The sequence below is a fragment of the Procambarus clarkii genome, chromosome 52 (genome assembly GCF_040958095.1).
Source record: "Procambarus clarkii isolate CNS0578487 chromosome 52, FALCON_Pclarkii_2.0, whole genome shotgun sequence".
NCBI classification, from domain to species: domain Eukaryota; kingdom Metazoa; phylum Arthropoda; class Malacostraca; order Decapoda; family Cambaridae; genus Procambarus; species Procambarus clarkii.
In genome coordinates this window covers 31,696,872-31,723,543 of record NC_091201.1, presented here as the reverse complement: position 1 = coordinate 31,723,543, position 26,672 = coordinate 31,696,872, and the positions used below count along the sequence as shown (strand labels likewise).

At 41.5% G+C, this 26,672-nt stretch overlaps 1 protein-coding gene across 1 annotated transcript in view; it reads right to left on the bottom strand.

Moving 5' to 3' along the window:
• LOC123763531 (zinc finger protein 830) overlaps window positions 1-11,118 on the bottom strand; it is a 31,887-nt gene extending 20,769 nt beyond the window's left edge. Inside the window, exons 1-6 of the mRNA XM_045750664.2 lie at window positions 10,865-11,118; window positions 7,572-7,704; window positions 1,608-1,734; window positions 1,333-1,452; window positions 638-801; window positions 60-229 (exon numbers count right to left, since the gene is read on the bottom strand). Of these exons, the coding sequence (XP_045606620.1) occupies window positions 60-229; window positions 638-801; window positions 1,333-1,452; window positions 1,608-1,734; window positions 7,572-7,704; window positions 10,865-10,965 (815 nt within the window). The 5' untranslated portion in view covers window positions 10,966-11,118. The remainder of the gene's footprint in view (window positions 1-59; window positions 230-637; window positions 802-1,332; window positions 1,453-1,607; window positions 1,735-7,571; window positions 7,705-10,864) is intronic.
• Window positions 11,119-26,672: the final 15,554 nt, after the last annotated feature.

The following is a 26,672-nucleotide window of genomic DNA, read 5'->3' as shown; positions in this document are numbered from 1 at the left end:
TGTTCTGTTCCAAGAATTTTCTCAATGCATTGGTATTTTTTCAACTAATCTATTCTTACCTTTCTAAACAAGCAATCTGGTCATTGGCTTGTTCAATTTGAGTGGCTAAGGCAGCTTCTTCTTTATCTTCTTCAATGATCATTCTGCTTTCCTGCTCAGCGGCAGAGACTTCACGCATAAATGACATCCACTCTTCAGCGTCTTTATCTTTATATTCTACTTTGCGTGCCTAAAGCAAAGAAATGTCTTTATGTCTCTCATAAATTATATTTCTTAATGTAAAAAAAATTCACCATTATCAAGCATTTTCAATACTGAACAAGACAAAAATTTTGCTACTGCTCTTATGGATTTATTTATTTATTGCTTGTAAAGTACTTACTGCAGAATGAAGGGGCTATTGGATTGCTCCAGACATGGCAATGTGACCAACACACGGTAACTTTGTTGAACAAAGTTTATGCGATAGAGCCAGAACTCTGTGTATGTTAGTGGTGGCATACTAAATATTTTAAAATTAAAAATGGGGAGAGGGATATGTCAAGAATATGTAATATCATGGATATTCAAAATCTTCAATGTCTTTCAAAAGATGATTATGTGGTGAATGGAAAATGTAACATTTAAGTGTTCATACCTTTGCATCAGCCACAGGGTCATCAAAGAATCCCTCCGGTAAAACTTCCGTTGTATTAGGTTTTGGTGGATCTTTGGGCTTGGGTGGTCTTTCTTGGTATATTGATTCATCTTCTTGAGATTTTGGAGGAGTTTCCTCTGTATCAAAGAAGCCTTCAGGAACCCCTGCAATTATAATAATATAATAAGTTCATCTTGCATAATAAAATTACCAATATAATAGTTCGTTATTAACATCACCATTAAACAGTTTACTATTTTTACAAGGGGGAAGGCTAAGAATGAAAGAAATATAGAAGATAGCAATCAGGAAAGATTAAGATGCTGTAATGAAACTTGGGAAAACACTCATCATTCACTGTATCTTCCACGTTAAAAACAATCACCATCACACTTCAAAATTTCTACATCAATACCCAACTTTCATATAACTAAGTTTAGAGACTTCTCATGATTTGTCAAAATTATATTTAATCTCTCCACCAATCTGCTTCCAACTAAACTAGTTACCCATCATTACTCATTACTGTTCAACCCTCAATCCTGAATCAATATCACAATATAATCACAATGTCTATATGTGAAAACACAAGGATGCATATACTGTACAGTCAAGTGAAATTAACATATAAAACAAACAAATGAACATATGATAACCATACCAGCATATTCTAAATATAGTATAAGGCAGCTTACCATTTGATATTTCCTTTGTAGTACCATTTTCTTCTTTAATTTGTGTTGCTAAAACTGGCTTCTGTTCTTCCTCATCACTGTCATCCGATGAGGAGTTTATACTGACCTTCTTTAAGATACCTGTTAATACCAGTTCTATTAATAATACCAATTCTGCCTCCGTAAATAAAATGAGACCACAATTAAGGTACAGTAATCACAAAATAAGTATAGAAGATCATATTGACACAAACAAGTAGAGTATTCTAAAATGACGACATATACCTGCAGCTCACCTTTAGGTTTACTTGCACTTGTTGCTGCTCTCTTGTTGGGAGACTGAGCGACAGGAGAAGCAGGTCGTTTGAGTTGCCCCGATGATTTGGCACTGCTACTCTTGCTGCTTAATGGCTGATTGTTTAACTGTAAATCACACAGCTAAATTATGTGTTTATACAAAGCATAATGAAGATATATCTTATCATTATTTTGTTAAAGCCTTGTTTACTTCAACTTTCATCTGTTCCCAGGCAAAAATTGTTTTCTCAAACTGTACATAGCAACATACAGTATAATATGATTAACAGCAAATTTGGCTTAATAAACACTAATACAGTAGACATACATGGCACAAGTTTTTCTGATATTTAAAATACACTTTTCATTACGATATATGCTTGTCTTATGATACCTTAAATTTGTGCAAGTACTTTGTGGATTATATTATTACATCGTAGTCCCTCTCAGGTATTCAGCAACTCCTACTGCACCCCAAAGTAGATAAAGAAATAAATGGGTGTACATTGAAATCACGGTAACGTTGTAACACGGGACCGGTATTAGCTCTACTGTGTCCTTTACCCTGTCCGTGAATATGCTTACTGAAACTTGAACCGAATTCCAAAGGACCCCAGAGCATACTCTATAGCCAAGTCCCACGCCACGTGGTCTTAGCCGCTCAATTGGCTAAGATTCTACAGCCACGTGACGTCGTACTAGGTTTTCTAGCAAACTCAAGGGATCCCTTTACGCCGCCACCACTAGACCATTAAACCAAAAACGTCAATTAATCGGGGTCTGGACCAATTAATCAATCATTAAAACCTTGGGGCTTACTCCCCAAATTACTTGGAAAAGGAGGGATGAATCTACGTTAAGTGTGGGAATACCGAAAATAAGGGGATATATGATCTTGGAAACTTTGCTAGGCTTGTGGCCCAAATAAACTCAGACTCATGGAGACCATGGGGCAAGGACATGCTAAAACATTCATGGAAATAATAAAATACAGAGAACAAGCTAATCATTTATTTAAGTAAGATCTAAACAACAACTAATAAATATCACTCCCTAACCTGAACACTTCCTATTGAGGCAAAAGTGAATTATTCCCTATACAAAAACGTAGCAACTATACCTTGTCTCTGAAACCAACTGATGGACTGCTGATTTCAGGAGAAGTGAGGGTGACCTCTCCAATTGCTGACTGAGCCCACACTCTGCCCTACCTAGACTTCCTCGAAGCTAGTCAGCGCTAGAGGGTATTACTCCGCCAGGCCTACTAACTAAGCAGGGTTTAAATTGAACAACTAATCTCTATTGTACTGAACAACCCAGCTGGTTAAACTCTTATAAACTGATGGTAATTGTACAGGCATCTTAGGGAGAGGCTACTTCCAATTATAATATTCGCTAGTGATCTGAATTTGAACGTTGTGAATTACTAAATATGGAGATTGTGGTCACGTCAACTGCATGATCTCCTTGCCTCGGCTACGTCATCAGCGGCCCACCGACCTAGTACCTCCTACTCATGACATTACTTCATAATGACTGTGTATGCACTCTGATCTCAAGCTGTACCTTCATGTTGGCCTAGCTTACATACTTAATGCAATTAGTTGTTACTGTAATTACTGTGATTGTTAAATACTTCATTACATGTTGCTTTTAGAACAAAGGTGACGGCCATCTTGTATTCTGATGTGTTAATCCCAGGGGGAGATACCCATGTTCCTAAGTCAGGTCGACTACTTTCTGACTCCATATTGTGTACAAGGGCGTATGCCACTGCCTCCCATACAATTACTTATTTTAACACAGCTTCAGTTGTTACAACGTATATCCCACCCATTGCATAATATTTACAGAATACTGGTATTTTAATTATATTCACTTTATTCAGTATATCTGCAGCTAGGAAATGGTGATAGCACTTAGTGACAATGTTTAACACTTTAGTTGCGCAAGACATCATATGATGCATTGAGTGACTTGCAGTAACTTGCGCTCCGCATCATATGATGTTTTGGAGTACCGCGCAAGATTTAAATGGCCCGCGGATACACGGGGCTCACCACACCTTTATCAGGGCTCTTGTAAACAGACACCATTTTAAAAAAAAATTGTGGGCCAAATTCCAAAGTGTGAGGGGCCTCAGTATTGAGTGAGCTACCAAGCCTGACGCACGCAGCATGAGCTCACAGCACTGCTGTTCAGCTTGTGACCACAGCATCGCCTAAAAATGCCATAATATACATGTTCTTGCTATTATTAGCGATGATATTAATACAGAAGACCCCTGACTGATAAAACTGACCGGGGTTCTGATAATAGCAGGATTGTGGTGATATTTAGCACTGTGCGCCATGGAGGGAGGAGTAATGCTGTGGGAGGGAGGGTGGTGGCGTTGTCTTCTGACTGTGTGTGGCCACCTTTTATTGACTGCACTCACCATACCAGCTTAGTGGTTCACTATGGTGAACACAAATGTAGATACTTATATATAACGTGTGTATATTGTGTAATAACAGCAATAGGAGTAGGTTGGGAGCCGCCATTTTGGTGAGGGAGGTGCGTCGTCTGCACGACTTATGTTGTTTACTGGTGACCACTATGGTCTTTGGGCACCATCCCAGCTTACCTGTACAAGTATGGTGAATAAAACAGGTAGATACTTATATATATAATGTGTGTGTATAGCGTAATAACACCACAAACAGTATTGTTGGAGGAGAAATATTAGTGCGTCTGGCCTTGAGGGTGGCCGCCACCAGCTGACTGTGTGAATAGCTACGTCTTTGTGCCTTTACTCACCATACAAGCTGAGATGTACAGTTATGGTGAACAAAACATGTAAATACTTATATATAACGTCTGTATATAAAAGCAAAAACAGTATGGTGGGAGGAGAATGTGGGCGAGTGAGTGGCAGCGAGTGGCTGGCTGGTGTGTAGCAGTCACTTCTCGCTATTTTTTGACTCATAATAGCAACTTAGTGGTTCGTTATGGTGAACAAAACATGCAGATACTTATATATAACCTGTGTATATAGTGTAATAACCAACAAAGTATTTGTTCACTGTTTGATGAACATAATAATTGAATCAACAATATGCACACCATATTTTTGAGTACAGCGATGATTCACTCATTTTATTATATAAATATATCACACTACACACTATTGAATAATATTACAGCAAAAAAAAATACGAAAAATCAATCGGAGACATTGAAATAATTAGGTAATTATCTCTTTGTGGCCACTCCTGCCTGACAGCTGGGAGCAACAGACCGTCTGGGACGCATGCTGAGTCAGCGCCTGTTTTTTGCCAGAATTCCCCACCCTATAGCGGGCAATATATGCCACTTACGATTTTTTTATTATTTTTCCCATGATCAGTGAACACAAATTAACAGGTTTAGAAGAAAAAATTATTATTATTTTTTTTTTTTTGGTATGCACCTGGATGTTTATCAAGATAGTGGAAACTTCAGGCTTAAATTATACTGAAAAGAATGATTGTGAGCATAGCACTTGGTTGCTCCATATGGCTTCCTGGGCAGGATCTGGATATCAGGGGCCAGATTCACGAAAGCACTTACGAACCTGTACATCTTTTCTCAATCTTTGGCGGCTTTGTTACCAATTATTAAACAGTTAATGAGCTCCAAAGCACCAGGAGGCTGTTTATAACAACAACAACAGTTGAATGGGAAGAAGTTTTCATGCTCGTAAACTGTTTAATAAATGTAACCAAAGCCATCAAAGATCGAGGAAAGATGTACACGTTCGTAAGTGCTTGCGTAAGTGCTTCATGAATCTGGCCCCAGGGCAGGTCAACAAACTGCAGTGGCACAATTGAGATCTTTTCAGAAATCCACACTGTGTTACACTAGTGCTAGGGGAACACTGAAGAATTTTTAGTCCAGCCTGGAATGAACATTGGAAGGTTCATTGGATCATATTTAAATACCTTCAAAACATTACTTGTCATCATAAAGAACACCAACTTGTGCTACCCCTCTATGCCTTCAGCCTAGCCATGTTCAACTTGACACTTGGTGAAGAATCAAGAGATGATACCAGAACAGGGTGGAAAAAGAACGGCTTAAGAGTTGTGAACTTCTACAACTTGTGGGAACGAGGATACACCTGTACCTGATTTACCACTCTACAAAGTAACAAGCAGATGTAAGTCCTTTGACAGATGTAACAAGTCCTTTGACACTATCAAAGGACCAATATGTTACCCGAAGATACTGTAAAAGCATAAAGCCACTACAGAAGAGAGACCATGGCAAACAATGAAATGGACAAACCATCCCAAAAATAAAACAGGGTCCTGTTGAAGGACACTATATTGTCACTCATGGCAATAATAATTGGAATGGATACAAAATTTATTCATGTCCAAGGTCAGCATTGGAAAAAGAAGGCAACTGTAAAAGGAACCTCCCACTTTCCTTTGAGGAAAATTTGTTAAAAAACAACACAACTTTCGAGATAAAACCACTCCAGGTAAGGCTCAAATTTAGAGGCCAAACCTCTCATTGATATAGAGACAGTGCTCCCGACGTTCAATCCTGTTATGATTAGTGCAGGTGAACCTTGTTTAGAAAAAATGCTTCCACCAAAAATATATGCTCTAACATATAATATACCTTTACTTTAAAAAGAAATTGATCCCTTTTTGTTACTTAAGTGGCATTATTTAGAGCTTGGGCATGCTTACCTTTCCTTTTGTTTGGATCCATCCATGCCTGCAAGTCCCACATTTTTAAAGACATTTGCAATCTGACTAAGCATTGAATAACCTAACCAGTTCCAGTGCCTAGCCTGAGGCCTAAATACCAATGTGACCATCTGCTTGTCCCTTAGGAACACAAAAACTGGCCACATTATATTTTTCCAAGAGACAACAGAAAATTAAGGCCTAGGCCCTGAAGTAGGACTGGATGGAAGAGCAGTACAGTGGAACCATGGTTTATGAATGCCCTGGATTACAAGTTTTTGGTATACAAAGTCAATTGCCTCGTAAAATTTGATAGGTGTACGAAGTTTGTCTTGGAATATGCGTCGTCTGTTGATACAGTACTTGTATGGGTCGACCACATGGTTCTGCTGGGCGAGGCACGCTCAGGTTTACAAGTGTATCCCTCCCCCCTAGTGACGACAGTGCTTGAATTCGATGTGAAGAATTTCATTGTTTTTCTGCTTTTTTTTTTGGTTTCTGAACATAAAAGTTCTTATTATATATCATGCCATGGGTACCAAGAAAAAAAATCAGTGGTAAAGTTCAACCTAAGAAAATAGTTGTGAGTAGAGGCAGTAGAGGATGTCCCTTCTTCATTAAGGAAATGTGTGCAGTATGAGAAAAACTGTAGTTTTGCACTTAAAAGACTTGCCCAGATAAAGCTGTAGCAGGCCACTGACCTTTTTAATGACAATGTGATACCTCAGTGCAGACAAGTGTTTAAACGTAGGAAAATAACAAGCATCTATAGACAGATTCTTAATAAGACAAGCAAGCATTGAGCCACAACCAGGTCCTAGTGGTATGCCTGCAAAACATAAGAGAGAGAGAAATGGAAGAAATGTCATCACTGTCTGATATTATAATGGAAGGGGACTCCCCATCCATACACTAACACCTTACCTCTCTTCCCCCCTCCTCGCCATCGTCCGTCACTAGAGTCCTCAATAAAGGTAAGGCATAGTAAAAAATATGAATAGTATTCTGTTTAAAATGTATTTTTAAGTTAATATTTTTGGGTGTGTGGAATTGATTAATTCAATTTACATTACATCTTATGGGAAAATTTGTTTTGGTTTACGAATTTTTGGTGTACGAACCGTCTCTTGGAACGGATTAAATTCGTAAAACAAGGTGCCACTGTACCATTTTGATTTTTAACCCTCCTGTGTAAAATTATAGGTCTTATTTCAAATAAACTATAACATATGCACAGCTCACCTGCTGTTGCTTTTTCTTGAGTGATGTAAGATTCTCCAGGTGAGATCTCTTATTAACATGTGCTTGCCAGATGATTGCACTCTTCACCACTGTTCCGCACACCACGCACATCAGCTGTCCCCGGCTGTTGTATCTGGCATATTTTGTTAAGGAAATTCTCTAAAACAATATATGTACTCATCTACTATAGAAAAATAAGAGAAAAGCTTCATTACATAAGTTACAAAGTAAAAAACTTAAAATAAGGCCTAGTGTGTGGATGAAAAGTTTGATTTGAAGTAAGGTACTTCCTTAGGCAATATCAAGTTCTTTCCAACCAGGCACCAAGATTATGTACATCCATGAGATTTTTTTCATTTTTAAGGCACAGAATGTTTAGTTAAATAAAACTGGGTTAGGCAATGACATCTGTCATTGACCAAAAATATTACACAGTTAGTTCCCAGTATGCTGTAAATATCATTAGGTAGCCGACATTATCAGAAAAAGCTAAATGTTTTCTAATCAGTAATTGAGATTTATCTGAATTATGAGCTCTCACTTACTTTAAACTCTGTAGAGGCATGAAAATGGGGCACTGTATTACAATACTTGGATAAATGCTCAAGGGGGTTTGACAATTTTTGAATACAGGAAAATGTAACATAAATTGTTGAAGCAGAGCAGTTATGCTTTTAATTGTATTCACATATGCAGTGCTCAATGGATCTGTATCCCATGTCACAACAATCACTTGGTTAAATAATGATTCATCATTCAGACAATTCCTCAATTATTTTGAAACCTCAATTAAACCCAGGTTTAATCTCAGGATTGTCAATTGGTGGATATGGGCTTATGAGGCACTGTGCTTCTTGGATATTTCATAATAATATTTACCTCTATCCAGGTCACACAGTGATGGTTACATCTTCCTAATTTATAATGCATCTAAAGACAGTATATTAAGAGAGCTCTCTCTTATTTGGATACAGGCCTATGTCCTGGACTCATGCAGTAAACAGGTGCCAAGGACCTAAATAAATGTTGGGTGCATTCAATCTATTGATTGTCGTCGCCCCTAAATCAGCAACAACATGCTTTTGCTTGTTTTTATTGTTGATGTTAACATCACCAATAAAAATGATGGAAAGTTAATTGGCCTATACATAGAGACTCAACTACAGCCCCCACAAACAACACATGGCCAAAAAAGTCTCAAAAACTGTTGGTATACTCTCTATAAATCAGATATTATGTTTCCCACTCTGCTCTCATCTAATTATACTACTCTCTAATTAAAATTTGTGTGGCTCCCATCCCATGTCGGAGTTGGAAAACATGACTTTGTAGATCGATTGGCCAATGAGGCTTGCAGGAAAGAAAACATTGATTATGACTTTGGACTATCTAGTGCAATTATTAGAAACATACAAATTAAAGAAATTAATTCAGATTTAGTAGAACTAAGAAATGCCCAGAGACCTGAAAGCTGCAGTATTAAAAGCTATGACAACTTTTGTAATAATAGGTATTTGTATGGTCAGCATAGTAACCGGACCAGATAATGTGATAGTGTCATTACGCGAATTCGCCTTGGCTATATCTGGCAGGTTAGTGAGGCTGAGCCACTACCAGAATATTCAGATTGTAAACTCTGTGATAAACCTTTAATGCATTCACTGGAACACTATATTGTTGAATGTGAAACTGTAAAAGACTTTAGTCCTCCTGGTCTATTGTACCACCATCTGTGTAACTATTTGATTGACTAAGGTGTTCTTGACGACATCCTAACAATTTATCCAAAGTTTGCTTGTCCATTTTAAAGAATGAAGAACAATTATGATGTATATTACTTCTAAGCTGCATCACTTATGAACCCATCCCTGCCCTTGTGTGGCAGTGCACAATAGAAAGTTGTTTTCACATATTCATACATTAAAACATTGATTGTAACCATGATATATATGTGCTTCAGCCTACAGTTTAGACTTATTGTCTTGTGTATAACCCTCTTTCCTGTGTGACAGTGAATACCAGCATTATCCTCACTTTAATAAGACTTAATTGAAAAATTGTAATTGATTTTGTCAATAGAGATGTTAATAATAATAATAATACTCTCTAATATATCCCTATCTTACATGTAGTACCTGTGCATGGGGTTCAACTACTGCAAATTACCTTAAGCCCATGATCACCCAGCAAAAATCTGCTATCAGAACAATAACAAACACTTTTCACACAACACACAGCTCCTCTGTTTAAATCCCTAAACATGCTAAACATACACTCACTCCACACTTCTCTTGTGCTATTTACATGTACAAAACCTTGTTCCTAAATGCAAATCCTGATCTGAAACTTCCTCGAGATGTAATATAACCCATGATCACCACACAAGAAATAAATCTCTCTTTGATATCCCCAAAATGCTATGCATGTTAATGGCTTTGCAAGAAGGTATCCTTCAAAGGATACCTGATCAACCAGGCTGTGACTCATACGTCAGGCTGTGAGCAGCCGCGTCCAACAGCCTGGTTGATCAGTCCAGCAACCAGGAGGCCTGGTCGACGACCGGGCCGCGGGGGCGCTAAGCCCTGGAAGCACCTCAAGGTAACCTCAAGGTAAGAATGTAAAAATATCAGTATTATGCACTCCCACAAACCCAATGTACCTTCTTGTATATATAAATCTAAAAAATAAATGAAAAACAAATAAATGTTGCACGTTGCATCTTGGGGAAAGTCAGTGGCCCTAGGGGAGGATGGGACCTTGAGGTCTAACAGGCTTCCTTTCTCTGACTATGTCAAACAAAAACCAATAATCAGGCAACTCTGGAAACTTTTCTAAGTAATTGTACTACATTGGGCCAATGTACTACATTAGGCTGGACAGTGCTTGGGATTCGTAGTTCAAAGGTTCCGGGTTCAACCCCCAGTGGAGGCAGAAACAAATGAACATGGTTTCTTTCACCCTGATATTCTTGTTCACCTAGCAGTAAATATGTGCCGGGGAGTTAGACAGCTGCTACGAGCTGCTTCCTGGGTATGTGTAACAAAAAGGAGGCCTGTTCGAGGACCGGGCCGCAGGAACGCTAAGCCGCGAAATCATCTCAAGATAAACTACATAACAAAGATATTAAAAATATTTTGAAAGATATTAACACATTTCAAAAGAATTCCTAAAACAAGCTTCACAACTCTCATTAACAGGACGCAAACCCATAAGACATACAACAATCATATGTAAACAAGACTCTTCAAAAAGTATTAAAACTGACGCTAGCCACACCAGCAGGTTAAGGATACTTGGCATATGGAGAATCAATCTGCTTGGTGACAGCCTTTGTTTTCAGCTGCTCTTGCATCAACTGCTTGATATCTTGTGGTTTATTTCGGCTGATACTCATTGTGAGGACTGGATGAGGAGTGTGAGGTGAGCAGCAGGAGAGGAATAGCGGTGTTGCGGCAGACAGCTGCGACCCGGACGTCGTCCTCGCTTTTTTCTTGAACTACCACAACAACAGCCCGCTTTCCCTTGAACCGCGACAACACATCATCCCCTATCCAGCGCAATAATTTCCCTTTAACACCAAGACTAGCTAATTCATATAAAATAACCTCTTTGTTGGCTTTATCAAAAGCTCCTTGTAAATCAATGAAAATTCTATAATATCTTTACGAAAGGAAGGCTCAGGTGTGGTATCAAGGTTGTATGTCAGGTGTGAGGTCTTTTGAACTCGGCACACCTCAGGGAGGAGTGTTGAGTCCCACCTTGTTTAATGTACTAATGAATAAGATAGCATCTGAGAGATACTCAAATGGAGTAACTCCGATCATATATGCCGATGATATTTTGTTTCAGGGCAAAGATATTTCAAAGGTTCAAACAGTGTTGGACAATTTCGGAAACCTGTGTCACCATATGGGATTGGTGGTTAATGAAAACAAAACTAAGTTTGAATGTAGAAGTCGGAGCCCCATTGTTTTGAAAATAAACGATAAAAATATAGAGAGAGTTAATATATATAAATATTTAGGCATATATGTTGGATATACCCATGAGAGTTTGGAAGCTGAGATGAACAGACTGTTGGGTCAATGTCGGAAGAGATTACAACCTCTGAAGGCTTTGGCATGCTGTGGAAAGGGAGTGGGAGTCCCTGTGCTACGAATGTTATACTTGAGTACTGTAAGATCTCTTATTGATTATGCTGCACCTGTCATTTCTTGTTTTGGTAAAGGTAGGATGGGCAAGTTGGAGAAGGTACAAAATGAAGCAATGAGAATTATCTTAGGATGCCCAAGAAATGCTATGATTGAGATAATGAGGATGGAGTTGAATCTGTAGAGTATTGGGGATAGAATTTCAGAGATAAATGTAGCCTCTGCCATTAGATTAATGAGAGGTGGGGGAGCTAATGAATTAATCCTCTCGGTTCAAAAGGTGGGAAGTAGTGAACAGTGTATGATGAAGAAGAGAGTATATTGACCAGACCACACACTAGAATTTGAAGGGACGACGACGTTTCGGTCCGTCCTGGACCATTCTCAAGTCGATTGTGACAATCGACTTGAGAATGGTCCAGGACGGACCGAAACGTCGTCGTCCCTTCAAATTCTAGTGTGTGGTCTGGTCAACATACTTCAGCCACGTTATTGTGACTCATCGCCTGCAAAGAGAGTATATATGAATAAATTATGTTATAATGTTATAAAGTATGATGTTATTACAGAGTGTATTGCTGTACCCAAGAGAAAATTTACACCACCATGGGAGGATTGTAATGTAGATGTAGTAATTACTCCCTTGCATAAGAAAAAAAGTATGTATGAAATAGGAGAGCTGAGGGCAACATATGATTGTATAATTAGACAACTGCCTACAGAAAACACTCTACATGTATATTGTGATGGGTCAGTAGCTAGGGATGGGAAGGCAGGATGTGGAGTCTTGATCAGGGAGTACACTGACATCGGCACTGTAGATACTGTTATTGGACGCCGCTTAACTGACAATGTCTCTTCAACGCAGGCTGAACTCCAAGGAGTATTAGCAGGATTACAGGAAGTAGTCAAATGTGGTAAAAATGCTTGCTTCTTTATTGACAGCAGAGGAGCGTTAGAGTCTTTAAATAGCAGACGCCCAGTATATCAGAATATTGTGATAGAGTGTAGAGAGAATGTTAAGAGACTAGAAAAAACTGGGTATAAAGTAAGATTCATGTGGATCCCTTCACATGTGGGAATACTGTTGAATGAGGTAGTTGATGACATAGCGAAGAGAGCCACTGAAAAAACTCTTGTTGATGTTGTATGTCAGTTAACCTTGAAACAAATAAAAACAAGACTCAAGGTGATTCAGGAGGGTGAAGAAATGATAAAGAGAATGATAAAGACACTCGCCTGGCGTTCCGCGAGCGCTGTCATGGGTTCGTATCCTGGCCGGGGAGGATTTACTGGGCGCAATTCCTTAACTGTAGCCTCTGTTTAACGCAACAGTAAAATGTGTACTTGGATGAAAAAACGATTCTTCGCGGCAGGGGATCGTATTCCAGGGACCATAGGATTAAGGACTTGCCCGAAACGCTACGCGTACTAGTGGCTGTACAAGAATGTAACAACTCTTGTATATATCTCTCTCAAAAAAAAAGAATGGCATTGGTTGACAGTAGTAACACACTTAAGAATTATTCAATAATAAATATAAATTCGTCCTTCACTTATGGTAAAGGAAAGTCTACTTGGAAGGATTCAATTTACATGAGATTACGATTAGGATATAAATATATCTGGCAATACGGTGTCGATGTCAGTGAAAAAGATAAGGAGTGTAAATTATGTAGCATGCCGTACGCCCACACCTTAGAACATTATGTATTAGAGTGTCACCTTATTGAAAAATATAGAAATAAGGAAATAAATAGTGTACCACATCAAATTGTTTGGATGTGTGATAATGGTATAATAGACAGTATACTTAGGAGCTACAAGAATTTTGCACCAAGAATGTAACAATTATATGCTGTACTTGCTGTATGCAATGTTAAATGGGATTCTTGTACTGTTATATGTCTATTTGTACTCACTGAATTTGTGCGCCCCTTGAGGGACTTGAAGTAGAGGGGGGTAGAAATAGCCTAAGCTACTCTATCCCTTTGAGATGTATTTATTGCTTATCTCAATAAACATACTTGAACTTGAACTTGAACACATCATCGGATACTAGTCATTTGGTACAGAAGAGGGAGTGTACACATATATTTTTACCATTTCGGAAACAAAACTTGTACGTTTCGTATATACACGATTAGGCAATATTTAACCACAATATAATGCTATTAACAGTTAAAATTTTCTACTTAACAGGCATATAGTTATTAATATAGTTATCTGTAATAATTTGTAATTGTATTTGTGCTGCTTTTTCAACAATGTTCCCCCCTCTTTTACCTCTATTTTTATTTGTGCTCAACACATTTTATTCTTTTTACCCATTAGTTTTAAGCTTTAGTCATTAGTGTTTTTTCCTGCCCGAAACGCTTTGCGTAATAGTGGCTTTAGGCATTGTATGTACTAGCTCTATCTATAAAGCCAACAAACTTTGTAAAATCTCTTTATGTATGTACCTTTACCTAAATAAAAATTATTATTATTATTATTATTATAAAAAACACATCATCAAATTTGCAGATGACACAAACAAACATACATGGTAAAGTGGGAAATAATAATGATATTGGAGTCCTACAACGAAATCTACATGAACTCCACATATGGCCAGAAGACTGGCAAATGTTTTTTTAATATTGACAAATGCAAGACCTAGCATGTGGGTACTTAACATGAGAAAGGAACTTAATATTCCGAGCGTTGTTAATCGTGTTACTTAAATTAACTGTCAAATTGGTATAAAAATGCTTAGGCCAACTCATCCTAACGTTTGCACAGAAGCCCTAAAGAATTTCTTTATTGAAGGTCAACATTGTTCCAAATGGATAACTAAAACTGGAACTGAACTCAGAATGTATTAGATTTATGAGGTACCATTGGGAATGACCTTCCCAATCATGTCAAAGGCTCTACCTCTCTCAACCATTTCAAGAGAAAAACTAAGTACTACCTAATAAACTCCATGTAACCTACCTTACCCCCCCCCCCCAAATGTCAACACACGTCTTAAAAAATACTGTTTGTTGACCAACTTGTATAACTGCTAATTTTTGCCATGTTTTCTCTCCCCCTTTTTTATTCCCTTTTCAACACAATTTATACTTTAATCTCAATTAGTATTAAGTTTTAGTTTAAGTGTTTTTTTCCCCACACCTTGCCCGAAACGCTGTGCGTATTAGTGGCTTTAGGTATTGTATGTACTAGCTCTATCTAAAATCCAACATTATGTTTGTAACTCATCTTCTGTGTATGTACTTTTACCTGAATAAACATTTTATTTGATTTTAGTTGATTTGATAATTAGTACCAAGAGAAACAACAACGGCACTTTCCGGCACCGTGGGAAATTACACCCTTTCCAGTTTTAATCCCTCCCTTTCCACCCATGAAACAAATTAGAGCTCAGCCCAAGCTTCGTCTTGAAGTAAAGCTCAACGCCTTAAGCCATATATTTATATGTCTCAGTAGCATGAGCTATGGTGAGCCCGTAGTGGAAATACCTGGCACAGGAGAGGGGCTAATAAATAAATAAATAAATAAAAACGGCGAGTAATTACGAACGACGTCCTGTCGTTCTTCTTCCTTCCCTTCGAAGTCTTCGAAGGTGACTGTAGAGGGCGTCGGACAGCGTCGATTCTTACAAACACGTGTTCAGTTGTGTGGAGCTTATGAAGCACATATGTAGCACGAGTTGTCGGTTAGCATGGTTGTGTTGGCCGAATGCTTGTCATGGCCGCCCGTAATTTCTGGACAAAAGTGGGGTCCGGGGGTGTTACTTGTGGCGTCGGGGTTAAGAATTGAGAGGGTTGAGAATCCACTGCCCTTCTTCGTGGCCGAACGGATGCCAAGCAAGACTAATGGAGGGTGGTCGATCCAATCATCAGGGCGTGCTTGAGCTCTTAGGGCGGGTTTTAGTTGTCTATGAAAGCTTTCTACCATTCCATTTGATTCAGGGTGGTATGTTGTGGTTCAGTTGTGTGTGGTGCCAAGGAATTCCATAAGTTCCTTCCACAGATATGATTCGAATTGTCGTCCTTGGTCGGTGAGGATGACAGAGGGGCTGCCAAAACGGGCGACCCATCCAGAGAGGAAAGCCTCGACCACTGACTCAGCTGAGATGTTGACTAATGGGATTGGTTCTGGCCATCTGGAGAATCGATCGATGCAGGTGAGTAGATAAGAATATCCTCTTGCCGACAGTAACGGTCCAACGATGTCTATATGCACCACCTCGAAACGGTCAGAAGGTAATGGGAACTGTTGAAGAGGGCTTTTTGTGTGTCAATGTGTTTTTGCTCGCTGGCAGTGGAGACAAGAGCGTCGAACATCGGCATTGATTCCTGGCTCTGACACGCTCTGATAGTAGTTTCGGAGTGAAATGCTGAGAATGTTTTCCAGCAAAACTGGACAGGAATGTAGGGCTTAAGTGCTCCCGTCCGTGAGATGTCACAGATTATACTACCGCCACTTTCCATGGAATCTCGATGAACCGGAGAGCTGAGTCAGATGTTCGTAATCGCTGCAAATCAGGGTCTTCCCGTTGAGCCTTGCTGATTACACAATAGTCCACCTGGGCCGGGTTTTGCATGACGTGGTTTATGGTGGGCCAAGACAGTGCATCGGCTATGATACTGTTTGTTCTGTTGACATGGCGGATATCCGAGGTAAATTGGGAGATAAATCCCAGGTGGTTGGCTACTCTAGGAGAGTGAGCATCACCCTTGACCGTCAGTGCATATGTGAGGAGTTTCTGGTCTGTGAGGATGTGGAAGTTCCGCCCCTCGAAGAAGTGCCGGAAATGTTGTATGGCTGCATAGATGGCGAGCAGTTCTCTTTCGAAAGTGCTGTACTTCTCTTCAGTGGGTGACAGGTGCGCTGAAAAGAATGCAATTGGGCGCCACTCTCCTTCAATGAGCTGTTGTAGTCCAACACCAATAGCTGTGTTGGAAGCGTCAGTAGAGAGATTGGTTGGAACTTTAGACACTAGGTGTGCAAGCAAGGTGAATTTCGCCAGCTTGTGTTTTATGTCAGTGAATGCTGTCTCTGCCTGGGAAGTCCACTCCAACGGAAGGCGGGACGTGTGTTTCCGACCACGTAAGAGATCGTACAAGTGTCGCTAGATGTCCGAGCAATATGGGATGAATCGATGATAAAGGTTACCACTCCGAGAAATTCTTGCAACTTCTTTGGAGTGGATGGGCGCGGAAATTCCTTGAGTGCCTCAATTTTCTTCTCTAGTGATTTGACCTCTGTTGCTGACACACGGTGTCCCCAAAAAATCCAATGCTGGAACATGGAAAACACACTTCTCGGAATTGAGTTGCAAGCCAAAGTCACGCAGACGAGTGAGAAGCAGCCGATTAATGTTGCTATGCAGTTGGCAGTACCTACTCCTCTAGTGAAGCCAAATATGTGTTTATGCAGGTCTCCAGTCTTCCACAGTAGCCTATTTAAGACCATCCGTTCTGCAGTTTTACTAATGCATGATGTTAATGAAATTGGTCTATAATTGCGAGGTTCTTTCGGCTTAGGAATTGGAATTATGTCTGCTTTCTTCCAAGAGGTCGGTAGTTTTCCTTGCTGCCAAGATGCATTGATAACGTCCAATATCCCTTGTTCTCCAGACGGACCTGCATGTGCGATCATTGAGTATGTAATGTTATCAGCACCTGGTGCAGTGTCCTTACCATCTTTTTTGGATCTGATTAGTTCTTGTCTGGTGAGGTGACAGTCACATTCGTCATTTGTAGCTTTGCTATCATGAATGGCTGTCAACCTCTCTTGTTTTAATTGTTCCTACTGCCTTCTGACCATTGCAGGAGGCTGACATGAAGCTGTTCTTTCTGCAAATTGGAGAGCAAGTCTCTCAGCCTCCTGCAATGGTTGAATACATGCCTGTGGTCGGGCTGGTCGACCTGATATAGTTTTAATCTGACCCCATATCTTGCCAAGACTTCTATGTTCATTTAGAGTTTGACACCACTCAAACCATCTTGCCTCCTTTACTTCTCTAGAAACTCGTCTTGCTTCAGATATCACCGCTCTTAGCAGAGTTCTTCCTTCTGGTGTGGGGTTTCTCTTTAGATGTTTTCTGAAGATGTTGACTCTGTGGTTTTGTTCATTAACTTCAATACTATAGAACCAATAGTTCTTTCGTTTTCTGTTCCGTGGGATAATGACTGGAATAGCTTTGTTTGTAGCAGCTGCAATGGTTTCCTGCAGATTGGTCTCGTGAATGTTCAAATCCTCAGGTGACGTGTATGGTGTATACCATTTTTCAAGTTCCTCCTGGTATATATTCCAGTTGGCTTTTTTTAAATTCCACCTAGGTTGTACAGGTGGTGTAGGAGGTCGTTCTATGTTTAGTGTTGTGACAGTAGCATAGTGGTCACTGGTGATCACCGGGTCTACTTCCCACTTCGCCTGATGTTTGAGTGCTGTTGAGATTAATTTAAGATCAAGGGAACCTACTAGAATGTGAGTGGGTTCCCCAGTGTTGAGAAGTGTAATCTGAGGTACTTCTCACAGAGCTCCAGTCACACACACACCAATCCCAAAAAGCCCCGAGAAGGGCCCAGTCGCACCTAATTCTTGATGACGAGCATTAAAATCCCCAACAATAATTACATTTTCCTGCATAGCCAAGGCAAGCACTGCCTCTGCTTCTAGTTTACGTCTGGGGAGCTTGTAGTCGTTGTATATGAGGAGCTCAATATTAACCATATTTACTGTTACTGCTAATACCTCTACTCCATCCCCACATGAAACTGGGTCTATTTTCTTGCTGGGTATGGTGTTTCTGACTGAGGTCATTAACCCTCTTTGTCTCCCCTGTTCATACGGTATAATATAGTGCTGATATTCAGCTAATCTGCAGGACTTCGTGGCTGGGCAGAGTTTTTTCGAAAACGATTATATCTGCTTTCGTGCTGATTGCAGCTTTCTGAAGGGCGTGGTTTTTATTTCCAAGACCTTGAATGTTCCACTGCAGTATTCGTAATTGCCAGATGACGGTTTCAGATGGTGTTGCCTGTTCTAGTAGAACTCCTTTTCGGAATCGATGTCTATATTCTCCACCTCGCAAGTCGTGTCGCTGCAAATCGGACTGCACTGATTGCTCATGGTCATCCCCTGCATTGTTGGAATCTGTGCATAACTTTGGTCTATCGCTTAGCTGTTGGTATTGCTGCACAAAGGACTGCATTGATTGCTCGTGGCCGTTTCTTGTGTTGTCGGAATCTGTGCAGCTCTGCCATCCAGTGTTTTGTTGTTGATGTTGCTGCATATTGGGCAACCCATCCTCGACTCAAGTCCATTACATCCAGCGGTTGACCCCACAGACCCATTCATAAATTATTACATGCTGTTCATTCAAAACGGGAATTTTCTCAAGTATAAATTAATATTATAATATATTAGCATATTGTGTATAAATAGGCATAGGTTAGGTTAGGTTAGGTGTTTAGGTTCTGTTGGTGATTATTTGTATTTGTAGTACGTGGGTGAAGCATTTACAGCGTTGTGGTTCGAACAAAATTCGTCAGTGAAGCACTTGTTCCGGATATGTTCGAACGTCAGCAGTTGTGAGTCGTGTGTAAACCGCTTTTCATTCATAAACAGGGGGTTTGGCGGATGCATGGAATCACTTTTGGATCTTTGTTTGTAGGACGGGCTGTATTGGGCTGCACTGATTGTTCATTGTGTTGTTGAAACCTGTGCATCTCTGCGGTCGAATCCAAAGACCCAAAAGTGATTCCATGCACCTACCAAACCCCCCTGTTTATGAATGAAAAACGGTTTACACACGACTCACAACTGATTTCGTCCGAACATTTCCGGAACAAGTGCTTCACTGACGAATTTTGTTCGAACCACAATGCTATAAATGCTCACCCACGTACTACAAATACAAATAATCGCCAACAGAACCTAAACACCTAACTTATGCCTATATATGCACAATATGCTAATATTTTATCATATTAATTTATATTTGAGCAATATCCCATTTTGAATGAATAGTATGTTAAATTTTATATATGTGTCTGTGGGGTCGACCGCTGGATGTAGTGGATCTGAGTCGAGGACGGGTTGATATGCAACCCGTCCTCGACTCAAGTCCATTACATTCAGCGGTCAACCCCACAGACGCATTCATAAATTTTAACATGCTGTTCATTCAAAACGGGAATTTTCTCAAGTATAAATTAATATTATAATATATTAGCATATTGTGTATATATAGGCATATAGGATAGGTGTTTAGGTTCTGTTGGCGATTATTTGTATTTGTAGTACGTGGGTGAAGCATTTATAGCGTTGTGATTCGAACAAAATTCGTCAGTGAAGCACTTGTTCCAGATATGTTCAAACGTCAGCAGTTGTGAGTCTTGTGTAAACCGCTTTTCATTCATAAACAGGGGGTTTGGCGGGTGCATGGAATCACTTTTGGATCTTTGTTTGGAGGACGGGCTGGTATATGTTCCTGGTTCCTGGTCGTCCAGTGACTGCCAGGAACCCAGATTGTCTGCTATAGAATTGGCATACTGGCAAATGAATTGTTACTAACCAGTATTAACTGGCATACTGGTTAGCAACAATGTGAGGATGGGGTTAGATGCTAGGATGAGGCCGGGTCAGACATGAGGGAACGTTGGCCAGAAGCACAAAGCGACAGGGATCGAAGAATGCTGATGCAGGTCCATTGCCATGGTTATCTTGAGGTTATCTTGAGATGATTTCGGGGCTTTTTAAGTGTCCCCGCGGCCCGGTCCTCGACCAGGCCTCCACCCCCAGGAAGCAACCCATGACAGCTGACTAACACCCAGGTACCTAATTTACTGCTAGGTAACAGGGGCATAGGGTGAAAGAAATTCTGCCCATTGTTTCTCGCCGGCGGCTGGGATCGAACCCAGGACCACAGGATCACAAGTCCCGTGTGCTGTCCGCTCGGCCGACCGGCTCCCCATGCTGGTGAGTTGAGATTTTTTATTTTTTTATTTTTACATGCAAGCATGCAATTTAAATACAATAAAAACAAGAAAAGTACATAGAAAACATAACATAACAAAACAATAAACCACCGCCCAGAAGGGTCGACAGCACAGGACAACAAATTACAAACACGAGAAATGCAAGAGCAAACATCAAAATAGAAAACAATGTCAAACAAGCAAGCACAGTAACATTATAAAACAAAACAGTATAAAACAAAACAAACATCAAGAGGTATAACATGAAACAGAACAAGAAAATCACAATAAACAACAAACAAAACAAAAATAACAAACAAGTACAACATGTAATGCAATAATAAAACACCAGCGCAAGGCACATCACAGAAACAAGACATGAATAAAAACACTCACACCAAACCAACCGCCTCGCAACACACAAAGGGAGAGGCCAAAATATACAATAATAATAAACAAACAATCCATGCAATCAAGAAAACAAAATATAGTAACATACACAACAACAAACAAGCACCGGCCTGAGGGACCAAGAACAAAACACAACATAAAGGACATCATGAAATAGAACAAGAAAATCGCACAGCACACAACAAGCCAAAAATAAAAACAAAAAAATAATAATAAAAATAAAAACAAAAAACAACACAGTCTAGCAATGCATAAGTAAAACACACATGGCAAAGTAACAACACAAAAGCAAATACAGGAATAAAAACACCCTCACCAAAACACCAGCCTCGCAACAAAGAAGGGAGAGGCACGGGCACAGAATACAATAGGGCAAACAAAAGCCCATAGGGGCACACAGCACTACAGTAATATGAAATCAGCTGACATATTTGCCCGGGAACAAGACCCAGGGGAACGGCACATTGAACGCCTCCCAATGCAGCCACCTCCCACAAGAGGCTTGACACTCCACCGGGGATGCCATGTCATCCGGAACCCCGGCAACAAACACCCTTAAACAGGGAACCCAGACGGTGTCACTCCGGAGGTGAGTAACCGCCACCCTACTCCATACACCGAGAACCCGCCCACCCTGAAAGTCCTCCGGCCTTTCAGACAGCAGGAGCTCGGCAACCACGGCCTCCAGGTCCCCAAGGCGCAACCCCGCAGGAGAGAGCCGGACAGAGGGCACCACCACAGGGGCACCAGCGGCCACGGGCACACCACCAGACGACTGAAGGGAACCAGGGCAGCGCGCATCCTTTCGTAAAGTCACTACCAGGCCACACCCAGCACCAGCATCCGCACTATCCCTGGCAGCGGAAGCCACCACACCCCACTGCAGAGAGCTCCCTGGCAGGGAAGGAACAGAAGGCACACCCGAGACACGGACACTAGCACCAGCAAGCACAGGTACCTCCGCCACCACCAACCGCGGAGACAATGACGCATCCGGATCCACACTGTCAACTCCCGAAGACCCACAGTCACTGAAGTCCCCAACATCGGCCCAGGCAGTAGACGAACGCCTGGAACGTTTGACGATATCCGGCTGGAGCCCAGAGCCGGAAGCGGACCCAGAAACACGGGCACCACTAGCCGGACGAACCGACGCCCGACGCAAAACGGTAGCAGCCTCTACCACAGGGGAAACAGGACCACACACAGCAGGATGCTCCGCAGCCACCCCAGAACCCAGCACAGTAGGGACCCGAGGTGAGGATGCAGGGCAAGGCTCAGCAGCCGAAGACGAGGGAGCAGACAGCGATGCCTCACAGGGAGCACCAAGAAGGCCCACTGGAGCAGCAGGGCCAATGACAGGAGCAGGAGTAGCAACCGACGGCGCCACAACATCCGGAGGAGAGTCTGCGACAACCGGGGAAACGTCGGGCGACGCTGGGAGAGCCTCATCAGCTAGCGGGACGTTCACCTCCTCACCCCCGGAGTCCTCCTCCAGAGGGAGCGGCGGGAAATCCTCTTCTCGGAACAAGTTGATGGGAGCAACCGGAGCCGCAACGCACCCGGCAGCCTGATGTCCCCATCAAGCCACACCTGAAACAGGTACGGGGTTGCCGGGCATAGTACACCCGGACGTAGTACCCCCATAAGCCGGACCGAAGATGGAATATCCGGCTGCAGGCGCATCCCCAAGGTGCGAATGTTCGTCCACCTACCGCCCTGAGGAGAGCGTGTTCACCCGCACACTGACAACCGCCTTATACCTCTGAAAGTAATGTCAGAGGAGGTCCTCGGGAAACTCCAGGGGCACCCCATGCACACTGACATAAGTCAGGGCACCACTACAGTCCGAGATGGACACAGAGCCGGCACCACCCGGCAATGGCAACAAACGCCCCTCATAACGACGGAGGAAGTCACGGTACTCCTCCTCCATCACAAACTTGTTAACAACCCGGTGGGCAGTTACTAGCTCTACACCGTAGACGGCCATCACAGGAACACGGAGCATGTTGCACATAACCATTTCAATGTCCGCATACCCAGCACGACCAGTAAACTCCAGACCCACGGAGTTTACCCGTACAATAGGAGGAAGATGGCTTCCCATGGCAAGCTCGCCACATCAACACGCAGCCAGTCAGCAACAGCAGGGGAGGGGCAGAGATGCCCACACCTCCTGGCGACGAAAACGGCAAACACCCCAAACCACCAGAGGCCAGGCGACATGTCTGTACCTCACGGCAGCTCCAGGTGGACTCCGTGAGTTGAGAATAGAGGCATGGTGAGGTGACACAATCCGTCTTCAGACCAAGTCCATTCTCTTCAGCGGCCGAATCAAAGACGCATTCATCAATTTTACCATTTTGTTCATTCAAAACAGAACTTTTCTCAAATATAAATTAATATTATTTTATATTACCATATTGTACATATTTAGACAGTGGTTAGGTTAGGTTAGGTGTTTAGGTTCTGTTGCCGATTACTTGTATTTGTAGTACGCGGGTGAAACATATACCAGCCCGTCCTCCAAACAAAGATCCAAAAGTGATTCCATGCACCCGCCAAACCCCCTGTTTATGAATGAAAAGCGGTTTACACAAGACTCACAACTGCTGACGTTTGAACATATCTGGAACAAGTGCTTCACTGACGAATTTTGTTCGAATCACAACGCTATAAATGCTTCACCCACGTACTACAAATACAAATAATCGCCAACAGAACCTAAACACCTATCCTATATGCCTATATATACACAATATGCTAATATATTATAATATTAATTTATACTTGAGAAAATTCCCGTTTTGAATGAACAGCATGTTAAAATTTATGAATGCGTCTGTGGGGTTGACCGCTGAATGTAATGGACTTGAGTCGAGGACGGGTTGCATATCAACCCGTCCTCGACTCAGATCCACTACATCCAGCGGTCGACCCCACAGACACATATATAAAATTTAACATACTATTCATTCAAAATGGGATATTGCTCAAATATAAATTAATATGATAAAATATTAGCATATTGTGCATATATAGGCATAAGTTAGGTGTTTAGGTTCTGTTGGCGATTATTTGTATTTGTAGTACGTGGGTGAGCATTTATAGCATTGTGGTTCGAACAAAATTCGTCAGTGAAGCACTTGTTCCGGAAATGTTCGGACGAAATCAGTTGTGAGTCGTGTGTAAACCGTTTTTCATTCATAAACAGGGGGGTTTGGTAGGTGCATGGAATCACTTTTGGGTCTTTGGATTCGACCGCAGAGATGCACAGGTTTCAACAACACAATGAACAATCAGTGCAGCCCAATACAGCCCGTCCTACAAACAAAGATCCAAAAGTGATTCCATGCATCCGCCAAACCCCCTGTTTATGAATGAAAAGCGGTTTACACACGACTCACAACTGCTGACGTTCGAACATATCCGGAACAAGTGCTTCACTGACGAATTTTGTTCGAACCACAACGCTGTAAATGCTTCACCCACGTACTACAAATACAAATAATCACCAACAGAACCTAAACACCTAACCTAACCTAACCTATGCCTATTTATACACAATATGCTAATATATTATAATATTAATTTATACTTGAGAAAATTCCCGTTTTGAATGAACAGCATGTAATAATTTATGAATGGGTCTGTGGGGTCAACCGCTGGATGTAATGGACTTGAGTCGAGGATGGGTTGCCCAATATGCAGCAACATCAACAACAAAACACTGGATGGCAGAGCTGCACAGATTCCGACAACACAAGAAACGGCCACGAGCAATCAATGCAGTCCTTTGTGCAGCAATACCAACAGCTAAGCGATAGACCAAAGTTATGCACAGATTCCAACAATGCAGGGGATGACCATGAGCAATCAGTGCAGTCCGATTTGCAGCGACACGACTTGCGAGGTGGAGAATATAGACATCGATTCCGAAAAGGAGTTCTACTAGAACAGGCAACACCATCTGAAACCGTCATCTGGCAATTACGAATACTGCAGTGGAACATTCAAGGTCTTGGAAATAAAAACCACGCTCTTGGATTTCCTGAGGATTTGTTGCTTGTTGTTTACTGTGGTCGGTGCTTGTAATGCTTGACTGAACTTTGTGACGACTGACTCGCTGACTGGCTCTCTCCTCAACTAAGAAGCCAACTGACTAGCTGACTGACATGACTGTCTAGCTGCCTGGCTAGTTGGGTGTCTGTCTGAACAGCAACAAGGTCATTAGGTACTAACTGTATAAGAGACAACTTGTCACCATTCTGAGGTCTCACCAATTATATTAAGACCTTAACAACCATTATAAAACAAAGTGTCAAAAAGTTTTTTTTATCAGGTCACACCAACAAATGACGTCATACTATAAAATGTGGCCATACTAACTGCCATAATGATGTCTCATCAACTACAATAATGATGTCTCTGCAAGTACCATAATGATGTCTCACCATCTACCATAATGATGTCTCACCAACTATAAAAATAATGTCTCACCAACTACCATAATGATGTCTCATCAACTACCATAATGATGTCTCATTAACTACCATAATGATGTCTCACCAATCTACCATAACGATGTCTCACAAACTACCATAATGATGTCCCACCAACTACCATAATGATGTCTCACCAACTACCATAATGATGTCTCACAAACTACCATAATGATGTTTCACCAACTACCATAATGATGTCTCACCAACTACCATAATGATGTCTCACAAATAGTTTTTTCTGTTTAATTGTCTCGACAGCTTTGCCAGCATTGTACCATGCATAAAAGATTTGTTATTAAGTTCAGAAGCAAAAGTACGAATTTTAAACATAATGTTGTGAGGAGGAGACTGAGGTGCGCAAGGCGGAATTCTGCCTCCGCCTCTGTTTACCATCTTGGTGGGGTAAACACAACAACAGCTCAAGAGAACCTGGAGATGTGTTCAGGATGGTGGTAAAGAGGCTGAGGCTCGTGGACGAGTGCCCGGCCAGAGCCGCCTTGGTCGAGGACTTGTGCTGCAGGACAACACAAAATGTTGCATGGTTGGGTGAAGCAGCGTGTGAGGGAGAGCAAGGGTACAGTAACTCTGTCTGTCTCTAACCTTCTCCAACTGGACTGTTATTTCTTCAACCAATGGTCAGTCCACACAGTCACACACCCATAAATAATAATGTTAACAGGAATTACTGTAGACAAAATATTTATTGCACGGTTGATGAGAACCAAGACGGAGAAGTTCCTGTACACCCGAGGCCCCGCCCACCGCCCCGCTGCTGGCTGCTGATTGGTGGGTGACTCGTGCAACACGGCGCCCTGCTGCCTCTTGCACACATTGATCTCCCCAAAACCTCCATAAAAACTGCTAAGATTTGTCTGACGTCACAGCAGATGTGAGATTGACGTCACACTATCGTGGAACCCGAGTTTAATCACAGGGCAAGAAGGAAACGTTTGGGCGCGTATCTTTTACCCTGATGCCTCTGTCCACCTCACAATAAAATAATTACTCTACTCACAGCCAGTCCCCACTCCCAGCCAGGCCCCATGCACAGTC